Source organism: Aotus nancymaae, unplaced genomic scaffold (genome assembly GCF_030222135.1).
Source record: "Aotus nancymaae isolate 86718 unplaced genomic scaffold, 86718_ANA_hifiasm-v0.15.2.pri h1tg000076l, whole genome shotgun sequence".
Classification (NCBI taxonomy): domain Eukaryota; kingdom Metazoa; phylum Chordata; class Mammalia; order Primates; family Aotidae; genus Aotus; species Aotus nancymaae.
The window spans coordinates 256,274-281,305 of record NW_026988491.1 but is presented as its reverse complement, the minus strand read 5'-3'; the positions used below and the strand labels follow the sequence as shown (position 1 = coordinate 281,305).

General features: G+C 49.3%; 2 protein-coding genes across 5 annotated transcripts in view; one reads left to right on the top strand and one right to left on the bottom strand.

Annotated features, from left to right (window-relative positions):
• The window catches only part of KIAA1671 (KIAA1671 ortholog), a 168,073-nt gene that overhangs the window by 90,661 nt on the left and 52,380 nt on the right, over positions 1-25,032 (bottom strand). The window lies entirely within an intron of this gene.
• On the top strand, positions 22,382-24,257 carry LOC135271300 (serine/arginine-rich splicing factor 10-like). Its single transcript, XM_064368322.1, is given in 4 exon segments — positions 22,382-22,418; positions 23,634-23,863; positions 23,865-23,878; positions 23,880-24,257. Coding segments are annotated over 4 exon segments (645 nt in total). The 3' UTR covers positions 24,244-24,257.

The following is a 25,032-nucleotide window of genomic DNA, read 5'->3' as shown; positions in this document are numbered from 1 at the left end:
GTACTGGTGCAAGCCAAGAGCACAGAGCAGACCCCTAGCAACAGGCACGGATATTCCAATGGTGAGTGCCCCACTGGAATCCACCATTGGAATGAGTGTGGCTTAAATACTCACATTTTGAAAAACAAACTTAAAAAGAGAAATGCTCCCTTCCCCAGGCTAAATCCACACTCATCCAAAGGCTGCTCCGATAGGGTACATATTTCCTAAGAGCTAACAGGACATATTATGTATGCCAGGCCCCACATCATCTCATGTCATCCTCACAAGCACGGTTTAGGGCAGGGCTCCAAAGTCTGACTGCCTGGCCCTCCAGCTCCTTGCTGTGTGACCCTGGGCAAGTAGCGTACCTTACCTGAGCTTCACCTTCTTTGCCTTTAAAAGAGAAGAAAAACAGTAGCCTTCTACCAGGTGGTGGTAGCATTATATGCTCTGACCAACTCATGGGAACAAAACAAGTATCCCCATTGCACAGAGGAGCAAACTGAGGCAGAGAGTGAAGGCTGGAGGCTGTGTAGCAGTTTAGTGGCAAAGTCTGACTTGGAGGCCTATGCTCTGAACCACCCTCTTACCTGCTTTGGCTCTCTGGGCAAGGGAACAGTGGCATCACGCCCCACCCCCATCATTTCCATCACTCAGCTGGGCAGCCCCGCCCTTCTCTCATCTCACAGCTGCTGTGAGGAATGGTCTAGCTGTGGAGCACGTCTCCACCTAGGAGTGCTTTCTCCTGACCTGGCTGGAGGTCTGTTCTCACATGTCTTGCTTCTCTGCACGCGGAGAGCCTCTCCTTTGCGCCACCCACGCTGTTCCAGGAGCCACGCTGGGGTGGGCGGGGAGGGCAGGAAATGGGGCGGCCAGGCAGCCTTGGCATCTTGACAAAGGGGTATGATTCCACAGGTCCCCGTGGCAGCCCGTCTTTGGGGTACAATGCACATTCCACAGCCTCAGAGTCCTAGACCTTGGGCTAGCCTGGATTTAATCTCTTCCAGAACCCCCCGCATCAGGACAATCAAAGCAAAACCCTCCAGCCCCCCACCCAGTTGTCTCCTGCTGCAAAGGCTGCCCTCCTCAGCAACCCAGAGCTGCCTGCAGATCCTATGCAGCCTTGATGCTTCTTGTTTCTTTTTTTTCTTTTCTTTTCTTTTGAAACGGAGTCTCACTCTGTTTCCCAGGCTGGAGTGCAATGGCACAATCTTGGCTCACTGCAACTTCCACCTCCCAGGTTCAAGCAATTCTCCTGCCTCAGCCTCATGAGTAGCTGGGATTACAGGCACCTGCTACCACATCCAGCTAATTTTTTGTATCTTTAGTAGAAATGGGGTTTCACCATGTTGGCCAGGCTTCTCTCCAACTCCTAACCTTGTGATCCGCCCGCCTCAGCCTCCCAAATTGCTGGCATTACAGGTGTGAGCCACCGCACCCAGCCAGTGCTTCTTGTTTCTGAGTCACAGCTCTAAGGTTACTCTCCAGACCCTCTCTATCACAGCACTGTTTCACTTACACTTTAATAATTATAACTACTTGGTATTTCCCTGATTATTTATTACTGTCCCTCTAAGGAACAGAAATATTCTATGTCTTATTCTCCACTATTGCCCCTGTGCCCGGCACACTGGAGGCATTCAGCAAGTGTTTGTTGAATGAATGGATGAAATAAAGAAGGGAAGGAAAGGGGACAGAGATGAGACGAGGGGAGGGGAGGGGAGGGGAGGAGATGGAAGAACTACTATTCTATTTGCAATGCAATACCTTCTCTTCCCCGCCCCTTTCTCTAGCCAATTTCTGCTTTGTGCTGATGTCACCACCTCCAGGAAGCCTTCTCTGCTGCTCTGCCCTCCAAGTAAAGCACCTTCTCTGCTTCTCAGCTCCTGGGCTTCCCACATCACACTGTTCTCTTTGTCATTTTCTAAGTGTCAACTTCCACAACCCTCTGCCTACCAAATCCTGGTCAATGGGACCTGGGGGAAAGTCTGCCGGGAGGACTACGGGGAGAAGTCTTCCCTGTGATGCACCCCCTTCCTTGATGGGATGTCGTCCAGGCTCCCAAGGATGGCTGGAACTGTGGCAGCCATTTGGGGACCATGAGGGAATAAGATGCTGAGAAGAGCATAGGAGGATGGGAAGAATGTGGGTGGATCTGAGCATCCAGGACTTGGAAAACTTCCTGTAAAGGGCCATATAGTAAATATTTCAGGCTTTGCAAGTCCCATGCAGTCTCTGTCATACCTTCTTCGTGTTTTGGGTGGTTTTTGGTTTCTTTTGCAACCTTTTAAAAATGCAAAATTCATTCTCAATTCACAGGTCATAGTTTGCTGAACCCCACGCTAACACTCCCTTTCCAACTGGTGAACTCATTGTCAGACCCATTTTTATGGGGTCTTTGTTACTTTCAGCATCTCCACTGATGAAACGACAGCATTGCACCAAATGACGACGGTGAGAATATGGAGCAACCACGCCGCTCGTACCCTGAGGTTGGGGGTGCAAAATGCTGCAAACACTTTGAAAGAGTTTGGCAGTTTCTTAACAAGTTTAATGTACACCTACCATAGGATCTGGCCATTTCACTCACAGGTATTTACCCAAGAGAAACAAAAACATCTGGTCCATACAAAGACTTGTACAGGAATGTTCCACAGCAGCTTCATTCATTATAGCTCTCAACTGGAATCAACTCAAATGCCGGTCAAAAAGTGAATGGATGAACACACTGGCACATCCACGCAATGGAAAAGCGCTCCGACAAAGGGAACGAGTTATTGATATGCACCTCAACATGGACGAATCTCAAAATAATTATGCTGAGTGAGAGACACCGATGAAGAACAGCGCAGAGTGCACAACCCCATTCACGTGCAAGTCTACAACACACAAACCAATCCACGGTGTCAGAAAGCAAATGATGGCTGCTTGAGGACAGGGATGGAAGGAGGGACGGATTCCAAAGAGGCAGGAGCAGGCCTCAGGGAGTAAGGAATGTGCTCATTATTTTCACTGGCGTTATGGTTCCTCGGGAATACATGTACGTCAAAACTCATCAGATTGTACACTTGAAATATGTAGTTTATTGTATGTCAATTACGGTTTTTCAGAACTGTTAAAAAATAGTAATGGTGTTGGATCTTGTAATGGGCAGAACTTTGAGGGTAAAGGGCACAGGATGGGAATGTCTTAGACAAATGGGAAATACCCAAAGACTAGTGGAGAGGCAGCAGGGAGGAAAGATGGAAGCCTGAGAAGCCAAGGGCCCCACAAGGCCTTGTGTGTCTTGGGTGACCACTAAGACCACCTCTGTCCACTCTAACGTAGCCGAGGACAAGTGAGACCAGGCTCCCGGATGTCTTTATTTGGTGGACAGGCACAGAGAGGCAGCCCTTGGAGATGGCCCATGGACAAGCAGCTGTGACTGCCACCCCGGCCCCAGTGGGGCGGAGGAGCCTCAAGGCCCCGTGTGGGCTGTGCACAAGCCCTTTCTGGAGTTCTCAGATGCTAGAGTTGGTGTGTCAGGTTCGCCATGCACCCTGCAGATGGTCTCTATCTGACAAAGCCGGGGACACACAACAGAATTCCCCAGGAGCTCTAGGCTTTTTCTCCCCAACTCATCACAGAGAGGACAGAAAGAACTCCCAGCTCAGCTCCCCAACGACCATCTGCGGCAGGCAGGGAACACATCTGGCTCTGCAGCTCCAAATCCTCCCTTTCTGTCTGATCCCAGGGACAGTGCTACTGTGGGCAGGCCCAGCAGAAAACCCAGGCTTCCTCCATTGTGTGCTGCACCTGCAAAGAAATGTTCTGTGTTGGCTAGAGAAGAACAGGACCAGAGACAAGGGAGGAGAAAGCCCAAGGCTAACTAGAACGGTGAGGTCGTGCTAAGTCAAAAAGGATCAGGAAACAGACAGGACCAGGAAAAGGAGAAAAAATGAGGTTCCACAAGATTGGGCATGTGGAGATGAGTCTGGGGGATTTACCAGTCATCTGTATCCCTGTAGCTTATCATTTACATGTTTCTTGATGTTCTTTTAGAGATGCAAATCAACATTAGCATTTGTCATTTTTATTGTTTTTTTTTTTTTTTTTTTTTTTGCTCCTGGATGCTGAAATGTGATTCTGTGCGAAGACTGGACCTCATGGCACCCTGCCTTTCCTAAGAACCACAACTACCTTTCCCTATAAAATCTCTAGAATCACAGAGTGACTGAACGGTATCTCTGCCATTTTACAGAGGGGGAAACTGAGGTTCAGAGATACTCAGTGTTGTGTTCAAGGTCACTCAGCTAGGAAGTAACTGCATGAGGCCTGGACCTGGGCTTGTCTGGTCTGCAGGCTGGTGAACTTTTGCACACACACTCTGGAGGGAGCCTTCCCCACGTCTCAAAAAAACCCCCATGAGAGTCAGTGCACTCATATCTGTCTTGTTAACTACAGTATCCTCGCCCCTTAAAACCCTCAATAAAGAGCTGAGGAACGAACAAGTGGACGTAGCAGAGAACCATGAACGGGCTGGGGATCAGTGAGAATCAGAGGGAGGGAGGAGGGAGAGAGGAAGGAAGGGTTGGCTTCCTGGAGCTCCCAGATCCACCTGGGACACAGGCTGTGCTCTCGAAAACACAAAGTCAAAGTCCTGAGAATGTGGGACGTGTGCCTCCCGGAGCCGGGCTCAGACTGCGATGGTGACGCATCTTCCTAAGTGTTCATTTTCACAACCACCTTCCCCAAGTATTTTCTAACAACACTGCCTGGAGCTTTCGCCCGGCCTCCTAAAACCTTTCAGAAAGAAAAGGAGGCCTGGAGCGGTCCCTAGAGGAAGGCCGGGGGTTATGCTGCATCAGCCTTCACTAGAATCAACTAGCTGGTCCCATTCTGCTCCTTCTTCAGGTTCCCTGGAGGGATGTTCTCATTCTCACCTTTTACCTCCCACCCCAGGGCCTGCTGCCTCCCACCTGCTGAAGGGCCTTGAATAGACCCAGGTGCTGCCTGGGCCTGTGTCCTCGCAGCCAACAAGGAGGGGCTGCCACGATGATCTGTAAGGGCCCTTCAGGTGTCCACCCCCTATTCATTCACTCCCCAAAGCCACCCTGGGAGTCTCCATGTGCCACCAGCAGCCCAACACGCTGGTCCCTCTGGAGGGCTCCGAGCTCCAGGCAAATGATCCATGCATGCGTTTAAACTGGGCAGCCCTGCCCAGCCACCATTCCTCCCCAGGTTCAAGGAGGCAACAGAAAATGTCCTGTCTGGAGCTTGGACAGAAGAACTCCTCCCTCAAGAAGGTCTGAGTTGATGGTTTGCTTTCTTCAAACACAAGAGTGATGCTTTAAGCTGGGAGTGGCCTTTGCGTTTGGATGTGGACACCTGCACAATCCTCAGAGTGGCCCCATGTATCTCTCTCTCCTCCTTCCCTTCTTTAACCCGAAGTGAAATGTCCTGGGAGGCAAGGCAGGGGGCCGGTGAAGGGCCTGCAAACCAGCATCACTGCCAGGAGCAGAAGCAGAAGGAGTGGGGACAGCAAGTGTGAGTATGTGTGTGTGAGAGACGGTGTGTGTGTGTGTGTGTGAGAGGGTGTGTGTGTGTGTGTGTGTGTGTGTCAGGGGCAGGGAAGATCCCGGTGCCTCTCCATTCTTAAACAAGTTACTTTAGAGTATAATAATAACCGACTCCCCTCTCCCCACCAAGTGTTCTCATTTCAAAACGGACTTAATGAGATCCCTGAGAGGAAGGACTTCTCCAAGCAATTGAACACAATGTGCGGTAATGAGCTGCCAGCAGCAAGTGTCACTTAATGGAAACCAAGCGAACAGAAGCAGGTCAGGGGAGGGAGTGGCCGTCCCTTAGGCGCCTATTGTGCCCATGCACAGTGCTAGGCCCTCTACAGGGGTTGTCATCCATTATTTCGTGGCATTACACTAACAGCCCTGCAAAGTCTTGTCTCTCCTCTTGAAAGACGAGCAATCTGAGCCTCTGATCCAGTTCCTAGGATGTGAAGCATAGCTACGCTGCCTGGGCCCAAAATTGGCCCCTCCACCAAAGCGCTGTGTGACTTCAGACAAGTTACTGCACCTCTCTGAGCCTGAGTCTCTTCATCTGTAATGATAGCAATCGCTTTGTAGAGCTTGTGTGAGTTGTGTCAGATGCTGTCTAGAAATTACCTAGCACACAGTAAGTGCTCAATGAACACAGTCACTTGCCAGCTGGATTTAAAGCAGGAAGCTGTCTGCTCCCAAAACTTAGTAAATTCTCTCTTTCCACTAATCTGCAACTCTCCCATCCACACTCAGCTGGTGACCTTGAGCTCACCCTCCCTGTTCCCTGCATCTGGGAGCCCACCCTGCCTCCCTCCAGTGCAGAGGGTGGAGGGGCCACACTCACAGCCCAGGCCAGCTTCTCCTCTTGTGCTGTGATGCCATATCTTCTCACCAATTCACAACAGCTCCCCTGCATCTGACTGTCCCTCTGTCCCCTACAGCAACCCTGTCTCCCCCTCGACTGGGACAGCCCCATCAGCCAAGCTTCAACATCACTTGCTAAAAACCAAATGGAGGCTGGGCATGGTGGCTCACACCTGTAATGCCAGCACTTTGGGAGACCAAGGTGGGTGGATTGCTTGAGCACAGGTGTTCAAATCCAGCCTGGGCAACATGGCAAAACCCCATCTCTACAAAAAATATAAAAAGTTAGTGGGTGTGGTAGCACGCACCTGTAGTACCAGCTACTTGGGAGGCTGAGGCAGGAGGATCACCTGAGCCAGGGAAGGCAAGGCTGCAGTGAGCTGTGATTGCACCACTGCACTCCAGCCTGGGCGAAAGAAAGAGGCCCTGTCTCAAAAACGAGACAAAACAAATGGAAACCTCTTTCAATCCCATCTTGGAAACCGAATTGCATCTCAAATATAATGCATCAGAGCAGAGCTCTTGCCCTTCTAGGCTTCAAAGCTGCTCCCTCCACACTCTTCCCTGTTGCTGTAAATGCCTGTTTATACCACCCCACCTATTATTCGGGCCAGACACTGGGGACTCTCCTCAGTGTCTCTTCTCCCCAGGTCTTCCACATCCATTCCCATTGGCTTGAGCTTGAAACTACAGCCTGAACCCGGTCACTTCTCCTTGCTTCCCATCCCACCCCAGCACTGGATCCAAGTCCCCATGGCCACTGGCCTCCCTGTTTTACCTCCTGCCCCTCCAGTCCACTCCCCACACATCAGCCTGGCTGGGCTTGACAATTCTCCATCCTGTGATGTTAGCCTCACCAAAAATGCTCCCTCATCTCTCCACTACAGCCAGAATAAACTCTACACGATCTGCCCTGGCCCCCAAGACCCCCACTTGCTTCCCTGCTTGCTCAATGGGAGGCTGGCAACACTGGCCTCTTACTATGCCTCCACCTCTCTAAGCTTGTTCCCACCACAGGGCCTTTGCACATGCTGCTCTCTCTGCCTGCAGCCTCCTTCCCCAGGTCTCTGCGTGGCAGGCTCCCTCCCTCAGAGCTCCACTCAAATGTTATTCCACTCATGCTTCCTCCCAGTTTCATCACCTGTTTTGTTATCACATCATTCTGTTTCCTTGTCTTCATGCATTTATCTGTATTTGGAATTATTTATCTTTCATATATATACCTGTCTCGCAATAGAACCCACACTCAGCTATGGCAGAAACTGTGTTTTCCTTATTCCCCTCTGATGCTTGGTGACTATAACAGCGTCAGGCACAGAGAAAAGACTTGATAAATATTCGCTGAGTGGATAAACAAATGAGTAAATGAATGAACGAGTAAACTAAAGAATGAATGAATGAACACACAAACACACACACAAGCCAAATTCTATAGGCTCCACTTGTCCATCTCTTAAATGGAGGTGGCAATCCCAACACCCACAGGACAGTGATAAAGATTACCCCTGATGAACCAGAGCCAATGAGACGTTCAACAAATCCTTGCTGGTGGAAGCCTTTCAGTCAGCAGGGGCTCAGCTGCGGGTACGTCCTCTCAACCCCTCACTGAATAAAATGCATTTAATAGCCAAAATCCTGTAATGGAGATACAGCAGTTGAAGGTCTAAGGAAAAACAAATGTGAGAACGTGATTCGCTGTATCACCCATAGCCATGGCAACTGAAATCTTCAAGTGCCGTTCTGCCTCGCTTTAGTTTTTTATGCAGAAATTTCTGAAGGAAGTGTTCAGGTTTCTATCTCTGCTGACACCCTTATAGAATAGGCATCCTCATCTGGCTTGGAGAGGAAGAAATGCAAAATGCCAGATTCCCACAAGGTAAACTGGTGTGCAAAGAAAGAAGAGTTTTGTCTTCAGCAGCGTGAGTTTCAATTCTGAGATTGGAACAAAATCATCATCATGTTCATCACCATCATCAACAACAACACCACCTTTGCTTGCAATAGAAGGGACCAGGCCGGGCACGTTTTGGGACGCCAAGGTAGGCAGATCACCTGAGGTTAGGTGTTGGAGACCAGCCTGGCCAACATGGGGAAACCCCACCTCTACTACAAATACAAAAATTGGCCGGGCGTGGTGGTGGGCGCCTGTAATCCCAGCTACTCGGGAGGCTGAGACAGGATAACTGCTTGAACCTGGGAGGCTGAGGTTGTAGTGAGCCAAGATCATGCCACTGTACTCCAGCCCGGGTGACAGAGCAAGACTCCATCTCAAAAAAAAAAAGAAATAGAATGGACCAGTACTTAATCTAACCTTCACTCATTTACTCAGTCATTTAACAAGAGTTCACTGATTGCCTACTGTGTGCCAGGCCCTGTGCTAGACTCCAAGGATATAGCCGTGAACAACTGTGACCCTGGGCAAGTACAACACCTCTCTGAACCTGGGATAAAATGATGATAACAATATTGCTTGATGAAGGTGCTATGTGTACCCAATGAGATGACAGAAAAAGTGCCTTGTGTGGTGTCTGATATACAGCAAGCACCCAGTGACCAACGATTCCTTTTACCTTATAGAGGCAGGGAGGGCCAGCCCCTGGCTATTCCTCCTGACAAGGCCTCGGAAAAGTTCTCTGGGTGCCAAGTTTTCCCAAAGGAATGCCTATGTTCTAAAGGACGGAGGGAGTCTGAGAGACATTTGGGATTTCAACTTTCAAAATAAATGTGCAGGGAAGGCCAGGGAAGAGGAAACAGATTAACCTAACAGCTACCCAGATCCCAAATGAGGCTGGAGTCCCGAACATGTTTAAGGTGAGGTCCCGGCTGAACTACCCAAAATATGAGGATGGAGGATGCTGAGAACAGCCTGCCACTGTGGGCTTCTCACCACACCAGCCACGTGCCTGGTGAGACCAGAACCTCAGAGACTGAAGAGAGGAATCACGGTCTCTCCACTGGCACAGCGGTAGGGCTAAGGGCTCCAGAGCTCAGCATACTCCGGTGCAAACCCTGAGGCCTGACAGCAGGAAAAAGCTGCTGGGCCAGACTCCTTCTGCACTCCCTGGATCCTCACAGATGGAGTGAAACCCTGGCAGAGGTGGGGGCATTTAAGCATGAGGCTGGAGCCCAGGTGCGAGGAAGCAGAGCTGGTTTGTGTTTGATAGCACGCCACCCTCTTCTCAGCTTCCAGCCTCTATACCTACTACACATGCCTGAGCATTGCCCCGTCACCCTGCCAGTCCCAGCCCACCTGAAAACCCCTGTTCAATCTTCAGATGACCCAGAAACGCCACGGCCAGGCATTTCTCCAGCAGCAAAACACACGAGGGCGCAAAGATGTCTGCACAAAGATGTTCACTGTAGCACTGTTCATAGTGCACGCAACTGGAAATGACCAACATGTCTGTCTACAGGCCACTGGTTCAAAAAATGACAGTGCAAGGAAGAATATAAAGCCATTAGAAAGAAGGACATAGGCTGACTGTGCTGATATGGAAAAATCTCATCATTATGAGAAAAGGAAAGGCAGGAACGACACTGATAACTCTGCATAGCACAATCTGATTGTGTTAAAAGTTAAAACACACACACACAGGCACACAAACACAGAGTCATCCCTTGGTATCTGTGGGGGATCAGTTCCAGAACCACACAGATACCTAAATCCACAGATGCTTTTTTTTTTTTTTTTTTTTGAGACGGAGTTTCGCTCTTGTTACCCAGGCTGGAGTGCAATGGCGCGATCTCGGCTCACCGCAACCTCCGCCTCCTGGGTTCAGGCAATTCTCCTGCCTCAGCCTCCCGAGTAGCTGGGATTACAGGCACGCGCCACCATGCCCAGCTAATTTTTTGTATTTTTAGTAGAGACGGGGTTTCACCGTGTTGGCCAGGATGGTCTCGATCTCTTGACCTCAGGATCCACCCGCCTCGGCCTCCCAAAGTGCTGGGATTACAGGCGTGAGCCACCGCGCCCGGCCAATCCACAGATGCTTAAGTCTCTTATATAAAATTGTGTAGTATGTGAACAGAACATACACACATGCTCCCATATACATTAAATCATCTGTAGGTTACTTATAATACCTAATGCAATGCAAACACTAAGTAAAAGCCGTTATGCTGTATTGTTTAGGGAATAATGCCAAGGAAAAAAGTCAGTACAAGTTCAGTACAGATGCAACCATACATTTTTCTTTGAATGTTTTTGATCTGTGGTTGGTTGAATCCACAGATACGGAACCCACGGATCCAAAGGGCCAATTCTATGTGCATACATGCACGTTTGTGTGTCTATACATATGTGCACGAGGATACAGACACAGATATAGGCAAAGATACTGTCTTATGTGTGCAAAGAATATTTTTAAAAGGAGACACATGAACCTGTCACCAGCTTCCAGAGGAGGGGACTGCAGGTTGGAGGTGGCAGGGAGACCAATTTCTCTTTAGAACATTGTTTTGCGCTGTTGGAAAAGTTAAACATGTCTGTGTATTACTTTTCCAATAAAAAAATAAGTTTTTGGGGTTTTTAAATTGTTTTTTGTTTTGTTTTGTTTTTTTTGAGATGGAGTTTCGCTCTTGTCACCCAGGCTGGAGTGCAGTGGCTCGATCTTGGCTCACGGCAACCTCTGCCTCCTGGGTTCAAGGGATTCTCCTGCCTCCGCCTCCTGAGTAGCTGGGATTACAGGTGCCCCCCACCACGCCCAGCTAATTTTTATACTTTTAGTAGAGACAGGGTTTCACCATGTTGGCCAACCTGGTCTCAAACTTCTGACCTCAGGTGATCTGCCCGTCTTGGCCTCCCAAAGTGCTAGGATTACAGGCGTCAGCCACCGTGCCAGTCAAGTTAATTATTTTTAGTGTTTGGTCATCACTTGCATTAAATGTTCTGTCCCTAAAAGGTGACTTCAATTCCCTCCAGTGTGTGAAGACAGTGCAGTTATTGCATTATCACACATGTATCCATTTCTATGTCTGTCCCCCTTGTTTAGTGATAGGGAATGTGGGAGCCGCACCTCAGCACCCTTCTACAGAGCCTGGCATCTGGTGGTACTCAGTAAGTGCCTGAGGAATGAAAGACATCATTGGCTGGGCATGGTAGCTCATGCCTGTAATCCCAGCACTTTGGGAGGCCAAGGTAGGCAGATCACCTGAGGTCAGGAGTTTGAGACCAGCCTGGCCAACATGGTGAACTCTGTCTCTGCTAAAAATATAAAAATTAGCTGGGTGTGGTGGAGCACGTCTATAATCCCAGCTACTCAGGAGGTTGAGGCATGAGGATCGCTTGAACTTTGGAGACAGAGGTTGCAGTGAGCCGAGACTGCATCACTGCACTTCAGCCTGGGCGACAGAGACTCCAGTAGCAAAAAAAAAGAAAATAAAAAAAAAGAAAGACATCATTAACACCAGTAAAACCCCTTCCATCTTCTTAAGAGCTTTTGTTTTACCAAATGACCATCCACAGAGTACTGACTACTCCATGCTAGCCAATTTACACCCAGCATCTCATTTAATTGAGTCAATACCCTGAAGCCTGGCTGAAGGTGGTAGATGCCGCTGGTTCCCTGCCACATCTCCTTTATTGCTGGTGCAGGGTGGAGCGGCAGAATAAAGTTTTATTAAACCCATTTAACAGATGAGAAAAACTGAGGCTCACATAAGTAATTTTGTTGTCACAGATCGTAAATTCGAAGTCAAGCAGGTAGATTTGAACCCCGCTCTGTTGCACCCCAAAGCCTTAACTCTTCTCCCCATACCTACTGCTCAGCTGTTTGGGGGTTAACAGGCCTGGCCAGTGCTGAACACGGTGATTTTAGGGGCTGGCTGTGAGTAGAATATTCCCCTGGCTTTACTTGCCTAGTGTAAGCTGCTCAGCCGGCTCTAAATTTAGACCTGCTAACGTGGAAGAGGGGTCCCTGGGGTGTACTGTTCCACAGCCAGACAGCACTGGAGCTCGGAGTGGTGCCTTGGTCTCACTCAAAGCCAGCTCGGTGTGGGGAAAATACGGGAAACAGCTTTCCGGCAGGCCTTTGGGGGCATTTCCTGTCCACCTGTGCAGACTAAAACAACAGGAAAAGTCTGCAGTGGGGCTGGGTGGATGGGGCAGGGCGCAGGCCGACCGAGATGGGCAAGGTCCTCCCAGCCGGGCTTCCTTTCTCAATCCATTCACAAATGGATGCCCTACAAAGGTTAGGGCAGTGCAGGAAGCATTTGCTAAGCACCTGCTCTACAGCTGGCCCTGCATTAGGACCTGAAGGAAAAGATGAACAAGATACATTCCCTACCCTCAAGAAGTTTATTTATGCACTCCCTTATTCACGCCTTCAGCTCAACACATATTTATTCAGCACCTACTGTGTGCCAAGCCCTGTTCCAGGAACTGAGGAAACTAATGAACAAAACATGTCCCTACCCTCAAGAACCACTTTATCACTCACCCGCTCACTCATTCATTCAGATTAACGTATAATGAGCACCTGCTGTGTGCAAGACCTTAAGCTAGGAAGTGGAGGGACAGCGACGAACAAGACATGAATTCTGAGGATGAAAAGCTTCGTTTTCGCATTCATTGTTTCCCTTCACTCTTTTCTTCAGTTCTATAAATGATTAATTAGCACTTGCTGGGTACTCAGCCCTCTGCTAAGCACTGTGCATATGGATATGAAATAAGACACAGCCACTACTGATGAAGAGTTCACTTAAGCGGTTCGTTCATTCACATTCAGCATAACATTCATTGATGGAAGCTCCTGAGCACCAGGCACTGTGTTATATGACAGGGACACAAAGAGAGGGGCTGTTTCTGCTCTCAATCTGTCTCACTCATCCACTCACTCTTTCATTCATCCGGTGCAGTGAACATTTATTGAGTGCCTACTATGTGTCAGGGGCACAGATGTGCATAAGAGAGAATCTCTGCTCTTGAACAGCCTGCCTGCCTGCCTGCCTTCCTCTCTTTCATTCCTTCCCTCCCTCCCTCTCTTCCTTCCTTCCTTCCTCCCCCCCCCCATTTATCAGTTTCGTTCACTCAACATATATTGGGCACCTACTGTATATGAGGCTGTGGGAAGGCAGATGAATGAACCCTAGTAGACCTGGATCTGAAGAGAGTTATAGAAACACCGGCTCACACACAGGGTGAGCAATCACTTGGTTCCTATGCCAGGGCCATGAGGCCCCACCCAATGGTTCCTCAAATGCTCCCAGCAGCAGGCAACATGCCCCTCCCACAGAGCCACAGGGCTGACAGGGGGTTATGGGGGCAAGGTGGGGGCCGCTCAGCACACAGGGAGAGAGAAACGGCTGGAAATAAACACCAGAGGGAGGGTTTGGTGAGTGAGATGATTCAGACATCTCAGTGAGGATTTTCAAGAACTCAAGGAATATTCTAAGTTTAGAGGAGGAAGAGAAAAAGATCAGCCCACATCTTCTGACTGATACCAAACTGCCAGCAGCACTGCGGCTCCCCTTGGCTCCTCTGCCCTCCCAGGCCAAATGCCTGCCAGGAAAACAATGAATCCACCATCACCTGGGGCTGCTGAAAGTACAGAGATGTGCCCACATGAAGCCCTTGGCACAATGCCCAGCACAGAGTAGGTGCCCAGTGCATGTCACCGGGGCACATTTTATTAACTGCAAGGTGTGGTGGTTTTGAATGCGGCTACATATTCTTTGGCACACCTGTCATTGAGAAGGGGGTCCATGTCCCCTCCCCTTGTGACTGCTTGGCCCAGCAGAGAACAGAAGTAACACTACGTGAGTCCCGGAGCTGCAGCCATCATAAAGGGAAGTGTGGCCATTTGCCTTCCTTGCCACGACACTCACTTCCAGAGCCCTGAGCTGCCATGTTATGAGGAAGCCCAGGCCACCAGGAGTGACCGTGTTTAGGTGCTCTGGTTGACAGTCCCAGGGAAGCCTGGCTTTCGAACCATCACATGCACCAGACATGTGGGTGAAGAAGACTCTAGACGGTTCTACCTCTCAACTGTTTGAGGCTCCCAGCTGACACTCCAGACATGCAGCAGCCACACTCACTGAGCCCTGCTAATTCCTGAACCAAAGGATCCATGAACATAATGAACTGTGGCTGGTTTGCACTGCTGTGATTTGGAGTTGTTTGTCATGGCAGCTGATAATTGGCCCGGAGGCGTTTCCTCAGCGAGTCCCTACCCTGCACACCCTGCAGAATCTGGGAGGATCAGATAAACCAGAAAGCACAAAACACCTTATACATTGTCAAGTTTTTTCTTTCTTTTTTATTTTTGAGACAGAGTCTCGCTCTGTCACTCAAGCTGGAGTGCAGTGGCGCAATCTCAGCTCACTGCCACCTCCGCCTCCCGGGTTCAAGCAATTCCCCTGCCTCAGCCTCCTGGGTAGTTAGTTGAGATTACAGGTGTCCATCACCACACCCGGCTAATTTTTGTATTTTTAATAGAGATGAGGTTTCACCACCACCATATTGGCCAGATTGGTCTTGAACTCCTGACCCTCAGGTGATCCGCCTGCCTCGGCCTCCCAAAGTGCGGGGATTGCAAGTGTGAGCCACTGCACCTGGCCCACTGTCAAGTTCTGTGCACACAGGGGCCACCGGCATTATCTCTCAGGACACGGGGGTGGGGCTCTGCACCGTTCCGGACCCCACGTAACCTGGCAAAGTATAACTAAGGTCACCACCCGCCTCAGTTAGCCTGGGAGACTCTGCAGACTACTGGGGCTGACCTGCACTCACGTGGCAGGCTGCCGCTTTGTCCCCAAGACAAGACTTAGGTCATCCCTCTAGGAGGAATGAACTGGAAGACAAAGGAGGCTTTCACTGGGCCCAGGCAAACAGGGACGGTCAGGGCAGAGCTGGAAATGGGTGGTCCCAGACACGCCCCCCTGGGCAGGTGGCCAAACAGGCCAGGTGGGGCCCAGGCAAGCTGAGGCAGCAGTGGGGTCTGGCAAGGTCCTTTCCTCCCCGCTCTGGGTCTTTTCCAATCTAAGCCTTAGCAGGGAGAGGGCAGAGTACAGCGAGGAGTGGGGACAGCTTGGTAAATTCAATAGAATGTGGAAAGATATCCCTAGGTTTAAGGTCAAATTAAAAACATAAACTAACAGTGCAGGGTCCAAAGTAAGACAGCCTGGGATGGAATCTTGGCTCCACTTTGACCAGCTGTGTGATCTTCTGCAAGTGACTTAACCTCTCTGAGCCTTGTTTTCCTTATCTGCAAAATGCACATAGTAACAGTGCCTCCATTCTAGGACTGCTGTCAGGATAAAAAGAAACAATCTAAAGTGCTTTTCCTAGTACCTGGCTGTTATGGACTGAATTATATTCCCCCTAAATTCATATATTGAAGCCCTAACCCCCCTTTTGATAGTACATCAAAAGGTGACTGTTATTTGAAAACAGGGCCTGTAAAGTTGTGATAAGGTTGAAAGTAAGGGTGTTAGGTTGGGTTCTAGTCCAATCTGACTGTTAACCTCATTAGAAGAAATTTGGAAACAGACAGGGGAACGCACACATGCAGAGGAAAGATGGTGTGAGGACAAACAGAGAAAGCAGTTATCCCCAAGTCAAGGAGAGAGACCTCAGGAGAAACCACCCCTGCTAACACCTTGCTCTTGAACTTGCAGCCTCCAGAACTGTGAGAAAATACATTTCCTCTGTTTAAGCCATTCAGAAGTCTCTGGTTTTTTTAACGTGGCAGCCCTGGAAAACTAATACACTAGCACATAGAAGGAGCAAAACAAAAATCTCTGATTACTATATTATTACGTTTATATTATAGCTAGAAAATATTAGGTCAATGCAAACATGCTTATATTCTATTAACATAAATGTTTGATACAAAATATTAATACAACATGAAACACCTGCAGCTGTGCGTCCCTGCCTCAGAATTTCTATATGAAACATCAGGTGTGTTTTTTTGTTAGTTTGTTTTTTAGAGAGACAGAGTCTTGCTGTGTCACCCAGGCTGGAGTGCAGTGGCACAATCATAGCTCACTACAGCCTCCAATTCCTGGGTTCAAGTGATCCTCTCGCCTAGCCTCTTAAGTAGCTGAAACTTGCAAGCATGCACCACCACACCCAGCTAATTTTTTAATTTGCTGTAGAGACGGGGTCTTGCTATGCTGTCCAAGCTGGTCTCCAACTCCTGGGTTCAAGTGATCCTCCCACCTGGGCCTCCCAAGGTGCTAAGATTACAGGCGTGAGCCACCAGGCCTGGTCAACATCAGGTTTTCTTAAACTGTAATAATTCAGACCAAATTCCATGACAACCTTCTCATTCATGCATTACTGAACCACTGAAATAGTTACATTATATCCTCTGGGCTCCAATCACAGTGATAAAAAGAGTAACACCCTCAAATCTCCCACCTCTTCCAGAAGTGCTTGGCCTCTGCACATTGTGGTTCAGCCTCTCAGATGCCCATCTTCTCTTGTCCTACTCAGGTATTAGACCCAGCTCAGGCCTAGTCCAGGGTAGGCACTCAATACATGTGCACAGCAAGCCAACTGTGAGACAAGTTAATGCATTTCAACAAATAAGATGCTGGGCCCAGAGGGGGCAGTGGCTGGCACAAGGTCACAGCATCCTGGCTCCACACTCATCAACTCTGCCTCAAACACAGAAACCACGTGTCCACTCGGCTTGAAACCCACAAATCTGAGTCCTTTTTCAGCTCTGGAGAATCCATCTGCCTATCAGCAGCAAACATTTGGGGTAGGGGGCACAGAGAGGGCCTCGACCTGCATCAAGCCTTCCATAGTTTACTGTAGCTTCCAACTCCTGGGCTTAGGTGATCCTCCTGCCTCAGCCTCCCAAACAGCTAGAACCATAGACACGTGCTACGCAGCTGGCTAATTTTTACATTTTTTGTAGAGATGGGGCTTGCTGTGTTGCCCAGGCTGGTCTAGAACTCCAGGGCTTCAAGCAATCCTCCAGCTTCCTTCCTTCTTTTACACTCCACAACATTCTCTCCTGTTGTTGGACTTTCCAGGGGCTCTGTGCAACCTTTGGGCAAGTCAAGCTTTGCTCGGTGTCCTCATTTGTAAAATTTGGACAATCAGAGCCCCTGCCTCACTGGCTGTTGAGACAGCCACACACACTCAGGTGTGAAATGGTGTAGCTCTGCAGTGCTTAAAAAAAGCAGCTGCCCTTCTAAGTGATTTATTAGAACTGGGGTGCCCTCTAGTGCCTCATTTGGGAAATCATTCCACCCTCGAGGCAGCCAGCAACTTGAACCCTGTGGGTTCAATTCCTCCCCCGGAAATGCAGAAAGACAGCACCTACTGTATGCTAGGTGCTCTCCCCACTGGTCTCCACAATGAAATGCTTACATAATCCTCATTTGAGAAAGGGAGTTTCTCATCCTCAGGTGAGACACAAGATCAGAGACGTGAAGTCACCTGTTCAAGGTCACAGAGCAGCAAGGGCAACTCAGGTCTGTTTGACTCTGAAGCTCCACTCTACTGGACTCTTAGAATTGGGAGACTGTGCACAGGAATTAACTCTAAGGAGACTCTAGTCCAGTCTTTCATTATACCTACAGAGAAACTCAGACCCAGAGAGGGCAAACAGTTGCTCAGGGTCACAGAGCATTTGCATCCTGGAATCCTGGCTCCCAGAAGTATTATGCCCACATGCCCAGTGCTCCCAAGCGTCTGCCTTACATTGATGGTTCTTTTCAGCAGTCTAGATTGGCATGCCCCTTCTGACTGCTCTAAGCCCTGGAATGTCTGATACCCAGCAATGACTGCTTTGGAACAACTAGGGCTGGGGCCTCCAAGACCTCCATCTGAGAGTGGGGTTCACTTCAGCCTCTCAGGACAAAGCTCCCAACAGCATGGGAGGGTGACTGAGGTCCACCAAAAGCCAGGAAGTGGAAGTCTAGGCTTGGGGACCCACTGTTACCAGATGGCTCTCTTCATTTTTGTAAAAAGCAATCTGTTTTACATATGGCAAGGACCCTGTGGACTAACAGGCAGGGTAGTGGTCCTGCTTGGAGGGGCAGTAACAGGCACACAAAGAGTCTGAAATTGGCCAGGTGTGATGGTTCATCCCTGTACCCCACCGCTTTGGGAAGCCAAGGTAGGAGGATCCCTTGAGCCCTGCTGTTCAAGGCTTTACTGAGCTATGATTACACCCCAGCAGCCCAACCTGGGTGACAGAGCCAGACCCTGTCCCTAAAAATATATAAATAAATAAAAAGCCAAGAGTCTGAAATTGGCACAGTGAGGGAGGTGCCTAGGGGAGCTGGCCCGGGCCCAGCTGAATTCTCAAGCCCTCCAGTGGATGTGAGCAGGGCCTTCTGCTCCAAAGGTTCTGGGTGCCCCTTCCTGGAGCTCAGAAATGGTGAGGATTTTCCAAGAGGCTGAAGGATTTCACGACAGAGCTTGGTGTTTTAATCCCTATGTTTTATTCTTTAAAATTCCCCTCCCACCTGGACATCCCAGTAACTCTTAGACATGGGCAGGGCATGAGTGACCCTTCCCATTCTACAGATGGGGAAGGCAAGGTATGGGAGGAGGAGGAGAATGTATGCCAACACCGGATGCCTCATCAACACTTCAAACTCAACCAACAAGTGCAAACCCGGGTCCTGATCTGTCCCCAAGACCCTCTACCCTGCAGTTTTCCTAATGAAAGCTGAGGTCAGCTCCAGGTTTTAGCAGATGGCAAACTCAGTGTTATCCATGACTCATGTCTTTCCCATCCCTTGTCCAATCCATAAGCACATCCTGGGGCTCAAACTTCCCACTACACCCATAACCTGCCCACTTCTCCCCTCCTCCTGCCCCTGGTCTGAGTGGCCGTCATCTCCCACCTAAGCAACTGCAGTGGGGTCCTCACTGGCCCCCCAACTTGAGTCTGTTCCCCACCTGACAGCCAGAGGGACCCGCTCAAAAGCCCAGTTGGGCTGTGTCAGTCCTATGCAAAGGGACACATTCCCATGGCTCTGGTGCCCTCCAGCACAAGGCACAGTCCTTAGAGTGACTACAAGGCCCGTCATACTCAGGCTGTGTCACTTCCCTGCCCTCGCTGCCCACTCTCTCCTCTCACCGGGTCTGCTGCAGCCACCCTGGCATCCCTCCTGTTCTGCAAATGTGCCTGTGCATGCTTGGGCCTTAAAGCTTTTGCACTGACTATTCCTGTTCCCCAGCAAGGTCCCCTGGCCTAGTCTCTCCCTGCTTCTAAAGTCTCTGTTCAAATGTCACCTTCTTAGAGAGGGCGAGGCCCCACACACCCAAGCCCTCCAGAAGCTTCTTACCTGGTTCCTTCTCCCTCTCCCCAGCACACCTCACCTCCTGACATGCTATACAACGTCCTTACATATCATGCCTATTGCTGATTGCCTGAATACCCTACTAGAATGTTAGTCCCTGGCTGGGCACGGTGGCTCACACCTGTAATCCCAGCACTTTGGGAAGCCAAGGTGGGCAGACCACCTGAGGTTGTGAGTTTGAGATTAGCCTGGCCGACATGATGAAACCCCATCTCTACTAAAAATTAGCCAGACGTGTTGGTGGGCGCCTATAATCCCAGCTACTCAGGAGGCTGAGGTAGGAGAATCATTTGAACCTAGGAGGTGGAGGTTGCAGTGAGCCGACACTGTGCCATTGCACTCCAGTCTGGGCAACAGAGCAAAACTCTGTCTCAGGAAAAAAAAAAAGACTGTTAGTCCCTGGGGCAGGGATCATGACTGTCTCATGCACTGATGTACCTCAAACCCTGAGAACACAGCCTGGTGTGTGTGACTGAACTGAACCGAGGACCCATCAGGTATCTAGCACAAGCATCAGCTGCCACCACTTATTCAGCACCTACTGTATGCCCGGCTTTGTTTGCATCACCTCGCTGAGTCCTCAGGCCATCTCATGAGGAAGTTGCTATCATTATTTCCACTCTACAGATGGCAAAACTGAGTTTCTGGGAGGGCTAAGAGATTTGCTCGAGGCCTCGTGCACTATTAGTAAGTGGCCCAGTACGGATCAGAAGCAGGAGAGACTGACTCCAAGCCCATTCTCCCCTCCATGACTGGGCCTAAAAAGGCAGCCAAGGCTCCAGTCAGACGAAAACCTCTCATGATGCAAACTGTCCCGTGGCCCAAACCTCAGGCCCAACTCAAACAGCACAGAAATAGTCGGTTCTTCTGTTTCAGCCACAGACATTGCCGAGCCAGAGCCAAACCAGACCCTTGGCACAAACTGAAGCCACCAAGATCTGAGATCCAGAAGCTGATCATGAAGATAACAATGACAACAGCGACTGCTTATGGGCTGCGTGTGGAGTGCCAGGCACCACGATAAGGCTCACGGACATTTGTCCCCACAACAGCCTTCCACATGTCAGGTCAGCAGGGTGGCCCATCAGCCCACATCTATTTGTATTTTTTACTTTTTTTGAGACAGGGTCTTGCTCTGTCTCCCAGGCTGGGGAGCAGTGGTACAAGCATAGCTTACTGCAGCCTGGAATTCTTGGGCTCAGGTGATCCTCCTGCCCCAGCCTCCTGAATATCTGAGATTACAGGCATACACCACTGCATTTGGCTATTAAACAGCATTTGTTTTGTAGACACTGAGTCTTGCTATGTTGCCCGATAACACGAAAAAATAAAAAAAAAGATAAATGCCCCACAGGCCACTGTGGCCTCAACACCACTACGCTCAAAGCAGTACACTCCCCACTGCCATGGGAGACTGGAGTAGAGGAAGCCTTCAAGAGTCAGCCTCACAGGTCCTGTGGGGGGCTGGAGAGGCAGCTGGGAAGAGCATAGGGCAGGAGGTGGGGGTCCCTGCCATTACATCAGAGCCCTCCCCAGTCCCCAACAAAGACCATCTAGATATTAAGTGCCCACTCTAAGTGCAGCCCTGTGTCAACGACACTAATGCCCCTTATCTCAGCTAATCCTCAGCATAGTCTTGCCAGGTGGGGCTGATCACTGCCACTTACAGAGAGGGAAACTGAGGCCCAAAGCCATGATGTGATCTGCCATAAGCCACACAGCCAGTAGAGACAGGGCCGGGATTCCAGGGCTCTCCCTCCAGAGCCCCACCTGGCCTAGGACAACATTCTTCGGTCATCCTCCACCCTGCAGAGCTTGATATGCACAGAAAGCTTTCCTGTAGGCTGCGAAGTTGCTTCCACACCATGGGCCTCAGTTTCCCCATGTGACAAACTGGAAGATCGGACTCCATGAAGTAGTAAAAATGATACAGAAGGAGACTTGGGTTCAAATACACACTCCAGCACTTCCTAGCTGGGGACCTTGGATGAGATGACTAGCCTTTCTAGGCCTCAGTTTCCCTAACTGCAAAATGGAGGTAATAATGAGATCAACCCACTGGGGCTCTTAAAAGGATATAATGAGACCCCTTGGAAAGGCACTTGGCACAGGCCGAGGATTTTGTGAGCACTCAGTAGGAGTGGTGGTGGTGACGGTCACTTTTATCATTGCATTACTATTGCTTGCATCATTAATTACTATTCTTGTAATCGACAACCCCCAGGCACCAGCTTGCTGCCTACGCCCCAGCAAGGCCACAGGCCTTGGGACCGTCTGGCGAGGTTATCTCAACAACAGAGGAGATTAAGTAACTCCCAACAGCCACGCCAGAGGCAGCCCTCATCTACTCTTACCAGATGGTTTGAAAGAGAAACTTGATCTCTCTCCCCATACCCCAACTGTTGCTGGGCCAGCACCAGGCTTGATGGAGATAGTGGTTTCTCCCCCCAGAAGAGAAGTGCAGCTATGAGAAGGACTCGGGCTGCCAACAGGAAGCTAAAAACATCCCACCAACAAGGGACAGCTCTGCAGAAAACCTGCTGCAGCCCATGCTCGGCCCCACTTCTAAGAAGCTGACATAGGAGATAACCTGAAATGTGAATAAAGATTTAAGGCTGAGGACGATTGTGCATACAGTGAATACCTGGGAATAACCTAAGTGTCCAACCACAAAGGACTGGCTAACAGAGCCACCAATCCCTCTTCTGGGTATATACCCAAAGTAAATGAAACCAGTGCCCTATAAACCAAGCCTGATAACAGGTAGGAATATTAAGCAGCTATTAAATATCATGGTTACAAACTGTTTTTAAATAACATGGCAGATTATTTTATGCTGTGAGTGGACACACAAAACGAAAACCACTGATGAACAGGCACAGTGGCTCACGCCTGTAATCCCAGCTCTTTGGGAGACCAAGGTGGGCAGGCGAATCATGAGGTCAGGAGACGGAGACCATATCCTGGCTAACACGGTGAAACCCCATCTCTACTAAAAATTCAAAAACGTAGCCAGGCACGGTGGCACGTGCCTGTAGTCCTAGCTACTTGGGAAGCTGAGGCAGGAGGGCTTGAACCTGGGAGACAGAGGTTGCAGTGAGCAGAGATTGCACCACCGCACTCCAGCCTGGGTGACAGAGTGAGATTCCATCTCAAAAAAAAGGCAAGGAAAGCACTGATTCACTCACTCGGCTGGCAGTGATGAGGCCCTACTAGGGAGGAAACTGAAAGCGGGAAATACAATGTGGGACCCTGAACTAGATCCTGGAGCAAAACAAGAACATTTGTGAAAAAACTGGTGAAAGTGGAATAAGACAAGGTTTCTCAACCTTGTCACAACTGACATTTTGGCCAGGATCATTCTTGGTGCTGTCGAGGGGAGGGGAGAGGAGGGGAGGGGAGGGCCCATCCCGTGCATTATAGGATGTTAAGCAGCATCCTCGGTGTCTACCCACCACATGCCAGTAGCACCCCTGTCCTCAGCTGTGACAATCAAACATGTCCCCAGACATTGCCAAGTGTCCCTTGCAGGGGAAAGCTGCCCCCGTGCAAACCACTGGAATTTAGTCTGGAGTTTACAGTAATGCACTTCTTTCAGAATGTTAACTTCTTTCTTTTGATGGCTGAACCATGGTTATAGTAACATGCTAACATTAGGGGAACCCGGCGAAGGGTATGCAGGAACTCCCGCTACTATCTTTGTAACTTCTCTCAAGTATTCTAAAATAAGTTGTTACGTAAAATAGTATAGTTCCTCAAAAAACTGAAAATAGATCCACCAATCCCTCTTCTGGGCATATACCCAAGGAAATGAAATCAATATCCCATAACGATGTTGCACTCCCATGCTCAACACAGCAACATTCACAACAGCCAAGATGTGGAAACCCCCAAGTGTCCAGTGGCAGATGAATGGATAAAGAAATTGTGGCGGAGGCTTCGGTGCCGGAGCCGCGGACGGTTTGCTGAACCCGTTAGTGCGCCCGGCCGAGACACGCCGTCGCCATGTCCCCGCTACCTGCGTCCCCCCAAACACGTCTCTGTTCGTCAGGAACGTGGCCGACGACACCAGGGCTGAAGATTTACGGCGTGAATTTGGTCGTTACGGTCCTATAGTCGATGTGTACGTTCCGCTTGATTTCTACACTCGCCATCCAAGAGGATTTGCTTATGTTCAATTTGAGGATGTTTGTGATGCTGAAGATGCTTTTACATAATTTAGACAAAGTGGATTTGTGGACGGAAGACTGAAATACAGTTTTCCCAGGGGGATCGGAAGACACCAAATCAGATGAAAGCCAAGGAAGGGAGGAACGTGTACAGTTCTTCACACTATGATGATTATGACAGATACAGACGTTCAAGAAGCCGAAGTTACGAAAGAAGGAGATCAAGAAGTCGGTCTTTTGATTACAACTATAGAAGATGGTATAATCCTAAAAATAGACCAACTGGAAGACCACAGTATAGCAGAAGCCATTCCGACAATGATAGATTCAAACACCGAAATCGATCTTTTTCAAGATCTAAATCCAATTCAAGATCACAGTCCAAGTCCCAGCCCAAGAAAGAAATGAAGGCTAAATAAATCACGTTCTAGGTCTGCATCTCACACCAATTGAGGGCTGGGCCTGGTGGCACATGCCTGTAATGCTGGTGCTTTTGGAGGCTGAGGAGTGAGGATCCCTTGAGGTCAGAAGTTTGAGACCATCCTTGGCTAACATGGCAAAACTACGTCTGTACTAAACATACAAAAAATCAGGAAGTTTTTTTTTTTTTTTTTGAGACGGAGTCTCGCTCTGTCACCCAGGCTGGAGCACAGTGGCTCGATCTTGGCTCACTGCAACCTCCAACTCCTGGGTTCAAGCAATTCTCCTGCCTCAGCCTCCTGAGTAACTGGGATTACAGGTACGTGCCACCGCACCTAGCTAATTTTTTTTTTTTAATTTTTAGTAGAGACAGGGTTTCACCATGTTGGTCAGGCTGATCTTGACCTTCTGACCTTGTGATCTGCCCGCCTCGGCTTCCCAAAGTGCTGGGATTACAGGCGTGAGCCACCATGCCCGGCCAATTTCTTTATAGATATATTCAATAATATATATACTCTCACTATGTATCTACACACACATGTACACACACACACACACAAATTATACAGCTTTTAAAAAGAAGACACTGTTATTTGCAACAACATGATTGAACCTGGAGGACATTATCCTAAGTGACATAAGGCGGGCACAGAAAGACAGAATACTACATGCTGTCATTTATACGTGGAATCCAAAATAGTCAAATACATAAAAATAGAATGGGGCAGGGAGGTGCAGGGCGAGGAATGAAAAGATGTTAGAGTCCAAAGTTGCAGTTCTAAAGGATG